We start from the raw sequence: 20,948 nt of genomic DNA on the forward strand, positions 1-20,948 counted from the left end.
TGCAGTGTGCAACAAAAAGGTATGGTTAAACTTCCAGGAAACATTCCTCACATATACAGGAATAAAATGTATTATAAAGACATGGGCCCATAAATGTTTTATTTCCATGTTGGAACTCATTTTCTAATTCTCTTCATAATCATGGGAAACATACAGAAACATGGGAAACATACAGAAACAGGGTGTACCAACATTACATGAAACATCTACTTACACCAAATGTTCTAAATACTGTCTTGGTTACGTATGCTTATAATGTACAGCAGGTCTTAAACCTTGGGTCCACCACCAGTGTTTGTCGCTTCAATGGAACCTAGACAATGTTGCCATGTGACACTCTTCATTGCTTGCACTGACATCCAACTAATCTCATTGCTCATTAGCACCAAGCTCGCAGTATCAAATCTTCAGTGCTCATCGCAAACTTGGTTTCTGATACAGTGGAATGGAAGTGTACTCAATGCATCGTAGGCAGATGCCCGTTTGCTGTACGGATTAACTGATGGCAATGGCTGTGTCACTCAACATTTGTATCAGGAGAGATTTCCAGAACAACAGTGCCCCGACATGAGACCGTTTGAAGCGATTGTTCATCACCTTAGGGAACATGGGATGTTCAAGACTACTACTTGCGACTGGAACAAGGTCTAGGATAAAAGCACCTCAACTGGAAAGGAACTTCTTACTGCAGTTAACAGTAATGCTAGTGTAACAAGTGCAACAAGTAATGTTGATCATGCGACTGACTAAAGAGTGCTGTATGAGAACCTGCTGTATCCATACCATTTACAGCATGTGCAGGCACCATCAGTAGCTGATTTTCTTGCAAAGATACATGTCCGCAAATGCTTCAGTCACCCCTCGGTTTAGTGCAAATGTGCTATTCACGAAGGCAATCAGATTGTAAATTTTCACAATCAGGACGTATGAGCTGTTGAGAATCCTCACTAAATTCTGCAATCACATAACCAACAAAGATTTTCTGACAACATTTGGGACAGCATTCTCAGTGACTGTTAGGGCCTCATATTCTTCCCCCCAGTTTCAATGGAGAAACTTACCACACTTTCTTAGAGAATATGCTACCTGTTACACTTGAACACATGCATTTATGAGTGCGACAAAACACATACATTATGTAAAATGGAGTTGCTCCTCATTTCAGTGTTAATGTTTGTAGGTTTCTAAACCACAAGATTCCTTGACAGGTGGATAGGTAGAGCTGAACGAAATCCTTGGCCTCCTTGCCATCCAGAGCTAAGCCTAGTACACTTTAATTTGTGGGGACATCTGAAAGCTTTTGTATACGAAGCCCTGTTACAAGATGTACAGCCTGTGTGCCCACATTGCGGAAGGCTGTGAAAGCGATACACAAGAGCCTCAGGGATTCACTGTGATGGAGGGCTGATGCATCTATTCTTGCTAACAGAGGATTTTTGAACATTTCATTTAGAAAAGTGTTTCACACCGCTGATACGTTCTTTTGCTGTATTTTTCAGTCATTAATGTGTTGAGTTGTGGAAATTGAGCTCTAAACAAGGAAATAAAGCGTTTTTGGACCCATGTTCATATAATATGTTTTCTTCCTCTCTGTGCGAATGTTTCTTGAAAGTTTGGCCGTACCTTTTTGCTACAGCCCTTGTAAAGTACAAGGGACAGTGTTTATGAAAACATATAGGACATTATATAAATTTGCCATAACCAACATAAAATAAGACAAATGTTACAGACCAACATATAAATTTAACTTAAAGAGGACTGAAATTATATATCTAATAATGTTAAAATCATTGTGTAGCGATATATTTATAAATAAATGCAGTGCATTATGATAAGACAGAACAAATTTAGTTGAAAAAGTTTAGTTCTATTTCAGCACAGATTAACCTTTCCCAAGGATCTGTGATAGGCTCTTGTACAATACACACCACTTGTGAAATATCAGCTTCATTAGTATCATTCTTTTCTGTCCATACAAATTCCTCCTCTTAAGGAATTACCCAATTTCTTTTATTTTTTTAATGTGCTTAGCTAACAACTTGTCCAAAGAATTTATGCAAATGTCCTCCTTTAGATTCTAGTTTAAAAATAATCCACTGACCAAGTAAGGGAAAATTTTCACCATTTCAAATGGTTATGTAAGAATTTATAAGTGTTTTTTCTTGAACACTCTGGTTCGCAATAGGTTTCTGTTATTACATCAACTTAACCAGTTATGGACTTCACACATTTTACGAAAGATGACCAAATCAGTAATGAGAGCCAGTCTAGCTTTCTCACCGTGCTACACAAGATGATTCAGCTTTCCAACACCATCAAGAAATCCTTTTCTTTGGGACACCTAAAGGAACTGCAAATTCAACATAAGACCACCATCTTTGCTGAAAGTTATACTGGCTAATGTGTACTGCTGTTTGATATGTTGACTAGCTTCCTCAAGAGTATATTTTCCTGATTTTAAGACCAGGAGATTTATTTTCAAGGTTCTAAAGTATTTTCTGATTAAAAGCTTGAACAACTAGCTTATCATGCTGCAGACAGGTATAATAGCATAAGAATGCAGACGTAAAGTGGTAAGAAACTTCCTGGCAGATTAAAACTGTGTGCCAGACCGGGACTCGAACTCAGGGCCTTTGCCTTTCGCGGGCAAATGCTCTACTAACTGAGCTACCCAAGCACGAGTCACGACCCGTCCTCACAGCTTCAATTCTGCCAGAACCTTCCAAGCTGTGAGGACGAGTTGTGAGTCGTGCTTGGGTAGCTCAGTTGGTACAGCACTTGCTCATGAAAGGCAAAGGCCCCGAGTTCGAGTCTCGGTCTGGCACACAGATTTAATCTGCCAGGAAGTTTCATATCAGTGCACACACTACTGCAGAGTGGAAATCTCATTCTGGAAGCATAGTGGTAACATTGCATAAGAAGCTCTCGGGTTTCCAGCCTGGTTAAAATTCCAAGGGCTTTCGACCAAGCACTCCTTGACCATTGTCAAGTGGTATGACTTTTTATATGGCTGCTCTTGTATGCCCTTATATACTATAGCTGTCGCCTGTGACGTCACTGATGCTCAAGGAATTGTCGTGTATGGATATAAGTTGATTCCACATTCGATGTGCTCATTTTAATTTCAAGTTTGTTGGAGCCCATGTCATAGTCAGCTGCAAGCCACCATCTCTACAAAGTGTGTTTTCAATTATTCTGTTTCTATGGCTTATTTAATTACACAGTCCCAGAAGCCAGTAGCGCGAGCCGCTACAGAAGTTTCATCAAATTTGATCCCTTGAACATTTTCTAGAGCATGCTCAGCTAAAGTGAGTTTGTCGAGGTAGTGTAGGTGCTAAAACCTCTCACGCATTGTAGTACAATGCACATTGTTTGTCCAACGTGAGACTGGTCACACTTATACAGTAACTTGTAGACCCGAGGTGTTCTGAGACTTGCTGCATTTTTACTGGTCTCAGTGATTGCCAGATTTTTGTCGGAGGCCTGAAGCTCGATTTGCTATTGTGTCTTTTCAGCTGGAGGCTTATCTTGCCAAAATGGGGCTACAGACAGGCAAGAAAGCAAATTTCTTTTCCTGCTTCTCCTCACTGGCCTCATTGTGAACCTTGTTTGTGATCACTTCTAACTGGTGAACATTGTCGCCACTATTCCTAAACATCTGGCATAGGTCGCTCAGCTCTTGGGGCAGATTACTGGTCTCTGGTACAGTTCTTGCACAATGCACCAATGTAACACAGTACACTTCTGCCCTGAGCAATGATGGATGGTTAATAGCATGCAAGTACAGATCAATGTGAGCAATTTTCATACATGTTGTGGCCAAGGTATTTACTTAGCCTGCAGTAGACAAGGAAGTAAAGGAAGGGCGATGAATTTTCATCTTCTACTTCCAAGGAGAACTTTGCGTTACTGTTAATGCTGTTGAGATGTTTCAAGAACTCCATGTGACCAAATGATGGCTGTGTCATCCATGGCTTCCTGTCGCAATGCCATCCTTCTGATCATGATACTGGCCACTTTAGTGGAATACTAGGGCCAAAGAAAACCTAGTTATGCCTATTCACAAACAGCACCATTACATCAAAACTGCTATAACGTCACCCTCACTAAGTCGAAGACGATTAATTTCGCTGACAAAATCTGCCGAGTCTCTAATATGGGGTCATACTGTGTAAAATCACAGACATTTAGGTGAATCCTAAGGGGACCATTTCAGAATTTAGTCATATCTGGTACAAAGATACCTACATGTTTTAATAGTAAAACTATCAAATTTTTTATGAATCCAGGTCTGAAGACTAAAGTGTCAGTAATCAGGAACCAATTTCCCAACTTTCAGAGACCTAGTGATCAGTAATGAATTGACCTACAGACATAAATTTTTTTAAGCATCTGGTATGTAGGCCACTAAGTTGACAGAATGTATAGAAAGTATGATACATTCATTCATTCAGACTTTTTATGAAAAATGTTCAAAAACACACTTTTTTCATTAAAGAGACTGTCAGCAGGAAGGACCAAAAAGCTTTCATCATTGCAGAGTGTGTGCAGGCCACTGCACTAAGTCCTGCCCATGTTGTGTGCTGGTAGCTTTGCAAGTTTCACGCCATGTTTCCTTTGCTGCTTCACTGGGGAGCTTGCCGACCACCTACTCGATGTCATCAATTTTTCCCATGTCCTGCAGTGAAGGTACAACGTTGAGTCTTTTCTTACGTGTTGACACTGCACCCGTGTCTATATCTCTCGCCACAACAAGTCTCAAAACATCTGAGGTCTACATGATACATTGCAAGTGTGGCCAGTCTTACATTGGTCGGACAAACAGTACACAATGTTGAACAACAAAGGAAGGAGCATGAGACGTCTTATCACCTCTGCTACCCCAAGAAATCCACTGTAACTGAAAGTTCTTTAGAAAAAGGTCACTGGATCAAATTTAATCAAACCTCTGTCGTAGCTCGTAATAATGCCTTCAAAATAAACATCCTTAATAGAGTGAACCAGCAGCCCACTTCCAGTCAATACCACTTGACAATGGACATGGAGTGCTTGTTCAAAAGCATGCGGAAGTTAATTTGATGCAGCTGGAAGCCTGAGAACTTTTTATTCAGATATAATAGCATATGAAACAGCACTGAATATCGCGTTAAGTCACTGATGCCTAGTGTTTTGGTAATTAGTTTTTTGTGCACTCTGCACTTCATCCTGATAAGCAACTGTAAAGTTGTCAATGAAATAAATCTAGAGAACACAAATTTTATCTGAACTATTTTCAGCTTTTGTCATTTTACAAAAGGAACCCTATTTATTTTTGATAAAACAGTGAACTTGAAACTTTGCTAATTTGTTGTTCAACATTCTGAAATCACTGTCTATAGAACCTTCCTGTACCACTTTAATTACACTCCCTGTCCTATTATCCCACTGATATAAGCTGATGAGTTGACCACAGCAAGGTGGCAATGAGTAGAAGAACTCTCCATAATTCTCTAAATTTCCACATTTCTGGAATGTGCCAAATATCTTTTTGAAAAATGTTTCGGAATTCCTAGTTCATTAGATGAAAATGAAGTGTTATGTCTGTAACAGCATTTCTGGCAGCTGTGATATGTTGTAAAATTTTTTTCGTCATAATTTTATGTATCAGTGCTAAATAGAAGAGCGTAATAAGTTGTTTCGTTAGATATAAAATTATGGGTGTAGGGAAAATTTTTCTATTTAATTTGATACAGATCTAACTGTAAATGAGCTCCCTAAACTATTTTATTCTTTTGTTTCTAAAATGTAGTAAGTATTTCCACAAATTTTTTGTAGATGTTTAAATTAGTTACTGAAAACAATGTAATAGCACAGAAATACATTTTTTATCAAAATATAATGTATCAGAAATCAAAATTTTCTTCATTTTTCTAGAGTAAATCTTCATTTCTTTTTCAGTAAAAATGTAATCTATACATCATGGTGGTGTGAGGTCTTGCATGATTTCAGAAATTATGCATTCTGGCTCTTCAATTTTGTACAGGAAGACAAAAGCGACGGCATTTCAAAATTTATCATTGTGGTTTCACTTTCCGTGGCTTTACCTAATATTAGACTTCACAGCCTATTTAGAGTAGACTTGAGACTCGTGTCAAGGAAAAAAAAAATAATAAAATAAATAAATAAATAATCTTCAGGAGAAACAGAACAGTAGTATCACCCGATTACTTTCGGGTTATTCCATTTCAAATCACGAACTGCTACAACCCAACCCTTATAGATTTCTTTAAACTGAAGTATGCATGTAGTAGTCATGATCAGCTAAACAAAGCAATTTTTTTTGCATTTTTCTGACAAAAGGTTACCGAGTAAACAGGTGCCTAAAAATGTAAAAAAAAAAAAAAAATCGAATTTTTGACTTGATGAATGACGTTGATTGGCTCACAGCTTATGTTCTAATTAAGCTAGAACAATGAAATTGAGTTAATGTGTAAGATATTTAAAGGGTTTCCGAGTTATACGAAACAAAATTAGCTGAAAATTTTATATTCATCTTTATATAAAAACATCACCTTAAATAAAGCACCTGCATGATCAGCTGCACTTAAGTGCACATTGTGTTCCACCAAAAAGGAAGTTAACAGACAATCGGCCTTAATTACATCACTGTCAATATTTCCAGACTAGACAAAAAGGTATCGATTTTCTAGTCATCTTCCTTCAATCTATCATAACTTACGAGTTTGCCACACTTCACATGATTACTTAAATCATTTCTTCCACCATGTCCAATATTAATGTCACACCCACATACCGTGCAAAAGGCAAATTTTTCTCCCTTTCTTGACACAGAAAATAAAGAATGTCTGGAAGTCATGTTTCTTATATTCATGAACAATATGAAAAAGTCTGAGTACAAATGTCTCGATATGTACTAAAACATCAAAATGAACCTGGATCACTGAATGTCACATAAAATAACAATGTAAACACTCAAGGCAGACAAATACTTCATTGAAACATGTTAGAGCATATAGAACAACTGTTATCCCGACTTTAAATTCAATTCCAAAGACAACACGAACATAAAACAGTTGAAAGTACCAAACTGAATTATCGACTATCTTAGACTTGCCTTCGACCCATACAATCGACTGTATGGAAGTTGGGTGATTATCGAATGTTAACATTTCAAAACTTTGTCCGCGAAGTCTTAATATGACACTGTCCATCCGTAAAATGTGGGAATTTCTGTAAATTTTGCGGATAAACTGTAAAAGTTGGGAGGTTTGCATGTAGATGTACAAAGTTCACTGTGATTTAACCCTTTTCCTAATTTTTTGAACTAGACAAGCTAACCACCAGTGTCCTATATTACAGGCAACATCTCTAAAAAAAAAAATCACAAACCCCTTCAACAACCTTTTTTTTCTTGACAAATCAAATTCATTTACGCAATGTTCCTTTGTGGCCAGTCAACGATCAGCCTTCCAAAAAAGCTTGAGGTTGAGTTTAAGGTTAACATTGGACCAACACACAATTCATCCCTTTGTATCTTATTACAAGGATGGTGACAAACTCAAGCACACAAGTCTTTGTCATTACATCAGAATGCCTCTCACCTGATACCTGCTGTCCATGTGTTCCATTCCAACTTGACTTTCTGACCTAAAAATTTAACTGAAAACCAACTAAAATATACTACTTCTCTAGCAGAGAGGCAGTTCAGTATAAACATAGAATGAACTTCATTAACCTGTGCTGTCATGAAGATTTTCATATTGAAGCCCAGTGGCATTTTTGCCATCTCTCATGATAGAGAAGATAGCGATGGTGTTGGTGGAACAGTCAAGCGACTGGCTGTCCGGTCAAGTCTGCAATGCCCATACACTAATCAAATAGTGAGATCTGAGCAACTTTGTATATTTGCCAGGGATAACGCAAAAGGGATCATTTCAAGTATGCCACTACAGGAGATCACGAAATGAACTGCAACTTGCAGAGTGATTTTAGCAATGTTGCACAGTTGTAGGGGGACAAAAAGGTCTCCGTTTTATTCCACTAAGCAAGAACAAAATAATTACAAAAGTGTATTTGGACTGTAATGAAAATAAAATTGAACTGGCGATGGCTGTTAACAGTGATCGAATATTGTTTGATGACGTCAAACGATATTTTGCTTGTGTTTATAATGGATGCCAGTGCTAAGGCTGTACAGTTTGCAAAAATAAGGAAAAGGGTTAAATCATAGTTAGCCTGTTACATCCACACTGACTGTCCACATCTTTCACATTACCCATTAAAGCAGACATTCTTTTCGTGGGCAACAGGGAACTAAAGGCAATCTTGAATCCTCAAACTTCTACAGGACAAACATACATATAATTCCAGGTGGCAGTGATAACATGGAACAAACAGATTGGCTAGAAGAATGATGAATTGGGCAGGTACAACTCATCGAAATAAGTAACAAGAACAAATAAGTAATTGATTTCAAGTCAATCTCTTGTTTCCAGATGTTTTGATTTTTTAAAAAATAGTTGCGACTTGCATTGAGAAGTGCAACGCTGAGAAGTCTAATATTGTTGCTCTTGCTGCCAATACTGAGCTATTTTATTCTGATGTTCATATTCAGTTATACAATAATACATAGGTACTGACAGGTAGGACTCACATTTAAAATACATTAATTTTTGAAGGTATTTTACAGAACCATCTCAAACATAAAATTACTTTTTACAGTGATCCCACGCTCATCCCAAGTTGAAACTTTCAGAATACGGGGAGCAAAATGCTATCTTAGACATATATTTTCTGAAACATTTAAAAATATAGTTTTTCAAAACTCAAAAAATTCAGTAATGGTGTTTTTATTAATAAATAAATATAGATTTTTCATCTAATTATGCTTTATATCATGTGGAAGCCCTTTTAAAGTGTTTTCAAATTAACTTCATTTCATTGTTCTTTCATCAAAATATTTTGAAAGGAACTCTTTTGTGTTACTATAGGGTAATTCCATATTAAGTCACCTAAGGTTCTCCACTTGACACTCTCCAATATTGATGACATTTTCACAGGATATACCTATAGAACTTACATGAAGCACTGCCAGATTTCGGCTCCGTAAGTAGCCACTAGCCACCGTTTTGTAAAAGGCTAGTATTTTGACATCGCAACTTGAACAAATAAATCAACAACTTTGTTTTAACATTGCTCAAGTATCTAAAAGACCTGTTGAAACTTTGCAATTCTGTTCAACATTTTGGTTGCAACACAAAATAAGAGAACTAAACATCAAAGTATGGTAAATTCGTCATAATGTGCTATCAAAGCGCTTCATAATTCTTGTCGTAACAAATTTTTAATATACTTTATCGGCTTGTATCTACTGATTCTTTACTCATCCGCAGTCTGTCAGCATGTCAAAAAGCTCTGCAAGTGGTACCTAGATTGCTCAAATAATAATTGACTTACAGAAGTTCTAAGTCTACTCAAAAATTTAATTAGCCAATTTTGGCTCATTTTCAAGATGCGACACCTTGAAAGAGATCATACAAACCTGATTTTTACTGGCACCATTGAAAAGAGCTCAGTTTGTTTGATCAGAAGTTGTTTTTTTATTTTTGAAGCAAGCAAGTTTGGTGGCAATAATGGAGTTAAAAAAAAATGCTTCATCAATTATTCAGAAGCACACTGTTGTATAGTGAAGAATAGTCAGATTTAATGTGTACTTTTTTAAATAATGTGAAGTCTTTTGTCATTGCTACACAAACGTGTTTTTTTCTGAAAGTACAAATTATTTCAGGGTGTCTGACGACTTTTTAGAATTGTTTATCTGGTCATTTAATTTTTTTCTGTTCTATTCCCAAATTCCCTACGAAAGTTATCATTATCTATGATAGACTAATTTTTTTCCAGTTGGAATTATAATTGAATTGTATTTTAATGGATATCAAGGACGTTTCAGTGCCATATAGCATGAACCTTGCAGATAATTCTGCATGCCATCTGAAAACATATACACATCAACGAAGCTTCAAACACATCACACAATTTTCAACAGAACAACAGGAATTACTAAACAAAAGAAGTGAAATATGTCTTACTGAAAATGCACAAATATGCTTTCATCACAAAGTAATACTTTGGAGAAGTATGGATTTCTACAGAGATCCTCTTGTAACCTTTTTGATGCAAAGAACCATTCTGTAAAAAAGGGGTTTGTGGATGGTTAATGTACAAACAGCAAAACAATTGAAAGCTGTGACGAAGAGCAATTTGAAAACCGGGCATATCTGTCCAACTCCTAGAAAATACATAAATTTTTAAAAAAATCAGTAAGAAAAGCAAAAAAATCTCAGTCATCATCCCTGTGAGAACATGAAGCAGAGTTATATCCAGCAGAATCACTTGATACAAGTCTGACTGCTTTTGGCGTAACCCCTCTAAAATTTTAGAGCATCAACAAGATATGCCAAAGGTTATGCAAAATGAAAATTAAGTGATACTCAAGAGGCAATTGTGAATAACACTGGTGTTGCTGGAGGCTTTTTTCTTAAAAAAAAAAAAAAAAAAAAAAAAAAAAAAATTCAAACACCTACTACAAGCAAGGCATGTCCTGATTGTGAAGATTATAAGCAGTTGATTAAATAATTGAAAGAAAAGTTGCAATCGTCAAGACAGCCTGAAAAATAGCAGATTTTGACATTAGTACCTTAAAGTTGGACTGTAAAAGAGAATGCAAGACTTTGGTGTTTCTGAAAGGATGGCAGAAACAGCTAGGAAGTTAAAGGCAGAAAATGGTGTATTCGCTCTGCCAAAGAACGGGTGTGGCAAGATGATTTCAGATGTTGTACAAGAAAGATGGTAACACTTATTTTTTCCTCCCAAAATGAAAAATTCAACCGAATTTACCCACGCAAAAAGGACTCTGTATTAATTAGAATAATAGATGGACAGAAAGTTTTAATGCAAAAATACCTTCTTCTCGATAATTTGAAGAAATTTTTGCAGTATATTGACTTCAGCATGAGCCCGAAATTGGATTTTCCAAATTCTGTGAATTGAAGCCATAATGATGGCTCACCATAGGTGCTGCACGAACATATTCAATCTGTGTTTGTGCTTACACCAAAATCCAAAACTGATGCTTGCAAGCTGACCAATTAAAGATTACAAGAGCCTGATTGCTAAAACTGTGTGATTTGGAATCCAAAGACTGCACACTTCATCGGTGTGAAATCTGTCCACGAAAAGAATTTCTGCAACAGTTTTTAGAATGATACCAGATGATACCACAAAGTTCAAACAGTGGGTGCACACTGATAGAGATACATTACAAATTAAGCAGGTGACCAGTGAGAATTTTATTGAAGATCTGATTTCAAAAATTGACAACCTTTAACTCATTATTACACTGCAAAGCACCAAAGCCGGTACATGAAGCGCACAAAAGAAATCCTCAAGCCAAATGAACTGACCATATTCAAGGATTTTGCTGAAATATTAAAAAACTAAAAACCCGCCGATTACGAAAAAAGCACGTACTGTTAAAGTGTTAACCCAGGTTTCAGCGTAGATAACTACACCCTCTTCAGAACAACAATAAAACCCTCAAGTGCCTAAAAAGACCTTTATCAGTGATTAAAAGAACACCATAGCTATACATTTATAAACGAAAAAGAAAAGGAAACACAAACAGTACATATGTACTAAGTCAAAATCACTACTTAACTTAATGGTGTACGCTCCACCTCACACCAGCCTATGTTCGATGGGCCTGCAGCAACAAACGGTCGCTCACTTACAAGCCTGACCCGCTATCTAAGCACATGCGCATACAAATATGAGAAAGTCTGTAGATGAGTCGGGGCTAAATAGCTCATATATTCCCAGCCGTGGATCAATGTATATCAGGAAATGAAATGGATAGAACAAGAGACGAGCTAAATAGGAGATGAAACCTAAAAATAATATATATGAAGCTACCTATGACAACAGGAGGAACTCTTAAAAACTATACCTAAAGCCTGTGGTTAGTCGGGGGGGGGGGGGGGGGGGGGCTGAGGGGACATAATCTAAAGGCGTCATGGTAATAAAGATATAGGGATAAAACGTGAGGTGTTCAACGGGCTAAAATCACCTTCATCATAAAAGGAAAATGAGGATAAAAAGAAAGAAGATGAACACCTTGACCAACCGCACTCACCAATCAGCGCGCGCATGTGATAATCCCCAGATCATCAGATTTACAAGTATGAAGAACAAAGTAAAGGCGCGAAACCTTCAAAAAATTTTCTATTTCTTAGTAGGAGTTGGTCATTGAGAATATTGTCTTTAACATGTTGCAGATCCTTAAAGATCTGCATTTCTTCCAAAACATCCAGTTTTACTTTGTTCTTCATACTTTTAAATCTGATGATCTGGGGATTATCACATGCGCGCGCTGATTGGCGAGCGCGTTTGGTCAAGCTGTTCATCTTCTTTCTTTTTATCCTCATTTTCTTTTTACGAAGAAGGTGATTTTAGCCCGTTGAACACCTCACGTTTTATCCCTCAGCCCCCCCCAGACTAACCACTGGCTTTAGGTATAGTTTTTAAGAGTTCATCCTGTTGTCATAGGTAGCTTCATATATATAAGTTTCTTTACTACCATAAGCAACCATGTGCGTTTATTTTTAGGTTTCATCTCCTATTTAGCTTGTCTCTTGTTCTATCCATTTCATTTTCTAATATACGTTGATCCACGGCTGGGAATATACGAGCTATTTAGCCCCAACTCATCTACAAACTTTCTCATATTCGTATGCACAAGCGCATTCAGGTAACTTCCCTTGTATTGCGCATGTGCTTAGATAGCGGGTCAGGCTTGTAAGTGAGCCACCGTTTGTAGCTGCAGTTTATGGCGGGTCATGGCCCATCGATCATAGGCTGGTGTGAGGTGGACCATACACCACTAAGTAGTGGTTTTGACTTTGTACATATGTACTGTTTGCGTTTCCTTTTCTTTTTCATTTATAAATGTATAGCTATGGTGTTCTTTTAATCATTGACACAGGTCTTTTTAGACACTTGTGGGTTTTATTGTTGTTCTCAAGAAGGTGTAGTTATCTATGCCGAAACCCGAATTAACACTTAACACTAGGTGCTTTTTTCGCAATCGAGGCGGGTTTTTAGTTTTTTAATATATAAACCAACGATTGCTGACGCGCTGTGATGTTGAAGGTTCTTAAATTTTGCTGAAAATTATTCATTCATTGTCCAAGATGCAACTCAAGATCTTCACAGGGATAACAGCCAAGCAACTTTACACTCATTTGTTGTGTACTTCGTAAATAACTTTGACATCAATACCATCAGCTACTGTGTAAATAGTGACAACCTGAAGCATGACGCAATCGTTGTACATGCTTTTATAGTAAAATTAATGGAAGAATGAAGTGTTGCCTTGGAAACAAAGTGAGTTCTTTTCAGCAGTGCTCTGAAAAATCAGATCTGAGTGATCCCTTTTGAGATATGACCTCTTGAATATGAGCAAAAATTGATGATTAAATTTTTGACTTCAGTGATGAGTCTGCAGCACAGTATGAAAACTTCAAAAATTTTCTGAATCTATGCCACCATCAAAATGATTCTGGAATCCACTGAATGGAACTTTTTTGTTACAAACCATGGAAAATCTCCATGTGATGGAGTTGGAAAAACTGTAAAGAGCCTGGCAGCAAGAGCAAGCGTTCGTACAAAGAAGACCAGTGGAATCCATTTTTGTTTCAGAAGAAGGAATTGAAGCACCAAAAACTGAACCGGAAAAAAGATTCAAATATGGCTGCACAGTATCCGGAACACTTTGTGCCATTAAATGAAATGCACTAGAAGAGTACCCAATGATACAAATTGTGTTGTGGCAAATGTTGACCTAAGTCAAACGACTGTTTCTTACAAAAATATTGCACCCTTGCAACCAGGCCAATAAACTATCTGTATTTATGATGTAAAATGATGGATTGGTAATGTCTCAGAAGTTTCAGATGAGGAAAATTAGGCCTTAGTCAGTTTCAAGCACCCCAATGGACCTGCACATTCATTCTATTCACCAGAAGGCAGGATGTTTGTTGGATTCCGGACCAACAAGTTATTTATGTCATTCAAGTTCCACCAGCAACAAGAAAGGGTTGCCACTATAGCCTGCTACAACCAACTGTCATTACTATTAATAACACATTTCAGCAACTGAATTAATGAGAACTGAATGTTATGGCGTGGGAATCATAAAGAGTAAGAACGGTAGTGGCAAGCCACCATGGACCAACAAAAGATTATGCGACCATGTATTTTTAATGTAATGAAAATATAAGTTTATTTTCTCTTAAATGCAATGTCTCAAAAATAAAAACAACTTTTTCTGAGCCAACAAAGTGAGTTCTTTTCAGCAGTGCTCTGAAAAATCAATTCTGAGTGATCCCTTTTGAGATATGACCTCTTGAATATGAGCAAAAATTGATGATTAAATTTTTGACTCTACTTTGAACTTAGATTATTTGAGCAATCTAAGTGCCAGAGCTTTTTTGACATGCTTACAGGCTGCAAATGAGTACAGAATCAGCTTCAGAAAGTTAATCTTTCAGTAGATACAAGCCGATAAAACACTCACAATTTGTTGCGAGAAGAATTACAAGCCACTTTCATAGCACATTTTGATGAATTTACCATAATTTGATCTTTAGTTCTACACCTGAGCTACTGTACCCAAAAAGTTGAACAGGTTCATGAAGTTTCAGCATGACAGGTCTCTTAGATACTAAGCAGTGGTAATACAAAGCTGTTGATTTATTCATTTAAGTGGCACCGTCAAAAAAAACTAGCCTATACAAAAAGGTGGCTAGTGGCCCAACCATACTACTTACGTAGTTGTAATTTGAAAGTGCTTCATTTAAGGTCTATATGTACATCCTGTAAAAATTTCATCAAGATTGAAGAGTGTTGAGGGGGGAGCTTATCTAAAAATAGGCCACTTAACTTGGAATGACCCTATACATGAATACTGCATGCATATTTAATTTCAAATAAATCCGAGAGGGTCAGTTTGAAATCATATTTTCATTTGTTTATTTGACATGGAATGAGCCTTTCCCATACCCAAGGAAACAAGTTACCAAGCCGCACTAAGCACACACTTGCACTGAAGCCGTTAAAACCTATGTTTGATGTAGGCCTACTCATTTCAGCACCAATATAACTGATCTAGAAACATCACGCAGTACATTTATGTTTGTGCATGATATTTACATACCTGATCCCCAAATCCGCTGTACATACAACCAACAATGTTATCAAGCAGCGTAATATCTAGCTTTTGGTTGAAATCCAAAAGCTTGGATGCCTGTTCTGACAATGTTGCCATTTTTATTCACGAAGTCTGGGAAAAAAAAGAAAAAGATACATCAAATCATGAACAAAAGTTGCAGCTAGTATCTGCTACCAATTTAACACACACACACACACACACACACACACACACACACACGCAGCAATAGCTGATAAAGTTCCTTAAACTTGAATTAAATAACTTCTGAGAGAGAGACTGCATAAGCCTGAGGAACATGAACATCAACATGCAAAACAAAAACCAATTACACATTAATGAATATATATTCTCATTTTTAGGAGAAAAACAGGGTCTAATATTATAAAAATCACACCATATCTACATCCTTTCCCATTTTTCTTAATCTGAAATGGTGTAAAGAAGTACCATTACAACACTTTAATGATACAACAATCAGTACCAAGCACAGTAATTTCAGTGGAGTTACTGTGGTATATAGGGTGACAAACATCAAACTACATGAAATAAAAAGGTTGTAATTTCTGAACAGTTTGCTTTGGGACATTTTGCAAGGCATGATGGGAACTAGTATGCACACATATGGTTTGGTCTAGCGACGAAGCCTACTTTTATTTGGACGAGTTCATCAATAAACAAAATTGGCATGTTTGGAAAACTGAGAATCTGCATTTCACAATTGAGAAGTCTCTTCACCCTCAATGGGTGACTGTGTGGTGTGCAATGTTCAGTCACAGAATAATCGGTGCAATATTCCTTGATGGCACAATGACTACCAGACAGAATGTGAAGGTTTTGGAAGATGATTTCATCCCCATAATCCAAAGTGGCCCTGTTTTTGACAACATGCAGTCCATGAAAGACGATCTCTACCCCATGAAGCAGGAGAGTGTTCGATGTCCTGTAGGAGCACTTTGGGGACAGTATTCTGGCTCTGGGGTACACAGAGGCCACTTGCATGGGCCTCAATTGGCTGCCATGTTGTTCTAATCTCAACACATACAATTTCTTTTTTGCGGGGTTATATTAAAAAAATGGTTCAAATGACTCTGAGCACTATGGGACTCAATATCTGAGATCATCAGTCCCCTAGAACTTAGAACTACAAACCTAACTAACCTAAAGACATCACACACATCCATGCTCGAGGCAGGATTCGAACCTGCGACCGTAGAAGTCGCGTGGTTCCGGACTCAAGCACATAGAACCCCTTGACCACCGTGGCCGGCAGTTATAATAAAGACAAGATGTACAGCAATAACCCCGAAACCATTCTTGGGCTGAAAACAGACATTCAGTGGGTCATCAACAGCATCGAAGTTCCAACACTTCAGTGGGTCAGACAGAATTTCGCTATTTGTCTGAATCACATCATTGCCAATGATGGCAGCCATATGAAACGTCAAAACCTAAATCACAGTATCTGTAGTGGCGTTTACATGTTGAATAAAATTCGTGAACACCATAGTTTGTAACTAATTTGCCTTTTTTTCATATAGTTCAAGAACTGCCACCCTGTATATAGAATTAAGAGTAAATACAAGCTTTTGTGACCAATTATAAAAGGGGAAAGGGAGGATAGCAGTTGACGGAAAAAGAAAGCCACCATCCACACATGAACTGACATGTAGTTGAGCAGTATTAAGGGAAAGAGTGCGACCCCTATCAGGTAATACAGCTATTATATCTATGCTTTTAATTTTAATGTTATCCACCTTACTGATCCCACATAGTGAATCAGTGAACTCTTATTATTCAGCATACTACACAAAAAACTCCAATGTTAACACACTTAGCTGTGATTTGGAGGTCAGACCCTCACCACCTGGCTGTCTGTTTACACTACCAACCAGATATACCTCAAAATGGAAAGTAGTAATCATAAAATAAAGTCACCTGGCAGGGACAATGCCACCACTTGAGTTCTGTCAGAGATGCCACTGAAGAAGAGGCGGCATTCTAGCAAAAGGGTTATAATGTGATGGAACAATACAGAAGAATTCAAGCAGGTGATTTTGAAATAGGACAAGGTCCTTTTGTCTGAATCATTGTATTTTATGATGGCTACTCTGTGTTTTCAAGTATGTCTCAATGGTTACTTAAAAATGAATAGACAGGTGACAAATGAGTACACGAGAATCTATATGACAACATTGCATTTTGTATACAGATTGAATAACTATAAACTATGCTTTTTTCCCATTTTATTAAAGCTTCTATTATAGGAGAACTGACAGACAGAGGCAATGACAGCTTAAATGTATGTATCATGTAGCCAATAATAAAAACTCTGTAGCTATTGACATGTTCAATGAAGAAGAAATTACTTCAACACTAATTTTACCATAAAAAAATCAGCATACACAATGAAATAACAATTCTATAATGACAACCACAGTACTAATATACACACACTGATCACAAAGGTTGGCAATGATCAGACAACCAAATGCTAGCACTCTGCTGTGCACCAAATTGTACTAATCTGAAATAAAGAAGACAAGAAGCCAACAACATGTCGTAATTGCAAGGATTTTATGTCTGCGGTGATTTAGTATCCAAGCCTGAAGTGTGTTAACTGTATGTTGGACAATTTCAACTGCAGTAACTACATTGCTTATCACAAGGAAAGGAAACAGTATAAAATACAAAGTAACACAGAAGACATCAATGGCTACCTCATCCAGTTGTCAGTTGAGAAAGGTTGGCTGAAGTAAAAACAAATGACCACCAGACAAAGCCTATCAACTTTTACCTATTTCTACCAATTCGCAACTAGGAACCAGATCACCCAAATCCAAGCTGATACACTATACATACCACTAAGCAATAAGATTTGCCACAGTGAAAAGTCAGCATAATTGTCCACTAATATACTTTTATTCCAGCAGCATCAACTTTACCAAACAGCAACAGTACATGTCTTGGCAATAATTCATCATCTTAAAAATGTGAATTTAGACCTGAGTTTTGTCTCAGACTTTTTTGAGCACTCAGAAGATCCAGCCTCTCATTAATCAATGCCATGATGACACAGAGACAGACAGCTCTGATGCTAAATGAAGCATTTTGTTTCATGAATTATCTGAGATAAGGAACATTTGTTTTCTAGTCCATAAGAATAATGTCTATCAAACAAAAGAAAATTAAATAGATTATGACTGACTTAAATGTTTCCTGGCAATACTACAAAGCATACATGGCAGAAAAACTAGCCATGCATAGTAATGATTCTCTAATAACAAATACTTGCAAACCAATTACATACTTCTAACGTCTTAAGAATGAAGTATTTGAATGTGTCAGGAATTTTGTACACAGCAAACTGACGTATTTCAATTACACAATATGAGTACACATTATCTAGACACTAAACTGCATGAAATCACAATTCATGTTTAATAAGGGACACTTTCTATATTTGTATTAAGTCATAATAACAGCATCTTGATTTTGCTGCAGTTATGATGGAGAGATGTTGTTGTTGTTGTGGTCCTCAGTCCAGAGACTGGTTTGATGCAGCTCTCCATGCTACTACTCCTGTGCAAGGTTAATCTCCCAGTACCTACTGCAACCTACATCCTTCTGAATCTGTTTAGTGTATTCATCTCTTGGTCTCCCTCTGCGATTTTTACCCTCCACGCTGCCCTCCAATACTAAATTGGTGATCCCTTGATGCCTCAGAGTATGCCCTACCAACCGATCGCTTCTTCTAGTCAAGCTGTGCCACAAATTTCTCTTCTCTCCAACTCTATTGAATACCTCCTCATAACTTATGTGATCTACCCATCTAATCTTCAGAGATGGAGAGATACAGTACTAAAAACACACAACTGCTTCATGTAAGTAACTGTATTTACAGAAACATGTCACACAAGCCTTTCAAATTAATAATGATCCTAACTGTACATTTTATGCGTGTTAGATGTGTGAACTTCTGGTAATACATCGAAAATTTGCATTTCAGAAAAATCCTTCATTGAGAGACAAAAACAAGCATCAAGTTATCTTGTTTGACTGGGTGCAGACCACTTTCCATTAATTGCAATATAATGTGAATTTCCAATTTCCTCTGACAAGAAACACTGGATTTCTACAGAGAGAGATATATAGTAATAGTTCATTGGAATTGGAAGTACATACTGGCAGCTGAGTTAGGACTGCAACAACATAATTTGTCATTCACAGTGCATAATCAAATAAATTGTGAGTCTATACGCATACATTACATTTTACCAGTGGCGGTGATAGCTGGGCATAGGCCAATCCTGTATCTACCCTTCAGTGCATACAATACTGTCCAAAGTGAAACTTTATGACGCAACTTCTTGGTCTAAACTTTACAATTGTTAGTTGCAAACGATATGATTGCACCAAACACTGTGATAACTAGTATTCGACATTATTATACTGTACGATACCTTCAGAGACTCCCAATTGTTCACACAATACGCTAATGAAATACATACGCGCAGGCGTCAGATTGAAACATTATTCAAGACCAGTAGAAATACTGTTAGGTCCGCATAGCGACGAGTCAAACTTCTACTAATAATGCACTCATGCACGAAAATAAAAAAAAGTGCGTTACAAAGACCTGAGCAGCGACACAAACATATTAGATATGCGAAAAAGAAATGCAGTTTCTCACACCGTTTCAAAATATGACAGTTTAATGCTGGTGAACAAAGGACAAACAAGAGTTTGTAGTACTGTTTGTAACACGGAACACAATGAGAATCTATAACAGAAAGATGCCGCACAGTAAAATTATACTGTACCTAACTGAGTTAAAGTTGCTGTGTATCTTCTGATGAAAAAGTTAACAACGCTTTCCTTTCGTCAGAAACTCGTCTGCATAAGCACATACACACTTTTGTCCGTAAACACAAGGAAAGGAGATCACAGAACTTCGATATTGCTTCAATTTCTATAAACAAACCAAGGTTACACTTTACATTCACACAACCGTTGATACCACTACTCCCATCTTCCCGCGCGGTATGCCATAGTACCGTCGCTTACTGCACGAGGTAATCACAAACAAAAATGGCGACTTCCGTATTTGGTACTGACTACTAGAAATAATTAACGCATAACCACATTATACTATGGGATTCTTATGCTAGAGGATCCACACGAAATTCCATCCCGAACCCATACACACTGCTCACCTCACACAAGAATTGGGTGTCTTATTAATGATCTCTGGAAATTCTGATCGACACCTATAAATGGTACTTGGTTCATCGCATCTTGCACACTATTCTCAAATTTTTGGACCGGTCAAGTCTTGTAGCCTTCTATAATCGGTAGTTATCAACAAAGACTATCATTAATTCCTGACGCTTCGTGACGGCATCCCAACCTTAAAGATTTTCGAAAATAATAACAAGATGGCGGCGCTCTGCGCACCACAGCAGGCAACAAAGTTCTACACTATTGGCCAGCTGCCGTCTCATCATCCAATCACCTTTCTTGTAATTTTCAGAGGGAATGTCGCAAAATGACGTCATGGAACACACGTGTACGACAAACACAAATTTTAAGTCGGGGGCGAGAGTGTGTATGCAATCAATGTCTTGGCGTGAAAATGAATTTGGCATCAGTAAAGTATGTTTTA

General features: G+C 37.3%; 1 protein-coding gene across 2 annotated transcripts in view; it reads right to left on the reverse strand.

The window, feature by feature from the left end:
- LOC126194655 (exportin-1) overlaps positions 1-20,718 on the reverse strand; it is a 131,440-nt gene extending 110,722 nt beyond the window's left edge. Inside the window, exons 1-2 of one of the 2 annotated variants that reach the window (XM_049932845.1) lie at positions 20,500-20,718; positions 15,272-15,397 (exon numbers count right to left, since the gene is read on the reverse strand). In XM_049932845.1, coding sequence (XP_049788802.1) covers positions 15,272-15,382 — 111 coding nt within the window. In that variant the 5' untranslated portion in view covers positions 15,383-15,397; positions 20,500-20,718. The other variant, XM_049932846.1, reaches the window with a different exon arrangement.
- Between the last annotated feature and the right edge of the window lie 230 nt (positions 20,719-20,948).

This window comes from Schistocerca nitens, chromosome 7 (assembly GCF_023898315.1).
Source record: "Schistocerca nitens isolate TAMUIC-IGC-003100 chromosome 7, iqSchNite1.1, whole genome shotgun sequence".
NCBI classification, from domain to species: domain Eukaryota; kingdom Metazoa; phylum Arthropoda; class Insecta; order Orthoptera; family Acrididae; genus Schistocerca; species Schistocerca nitens.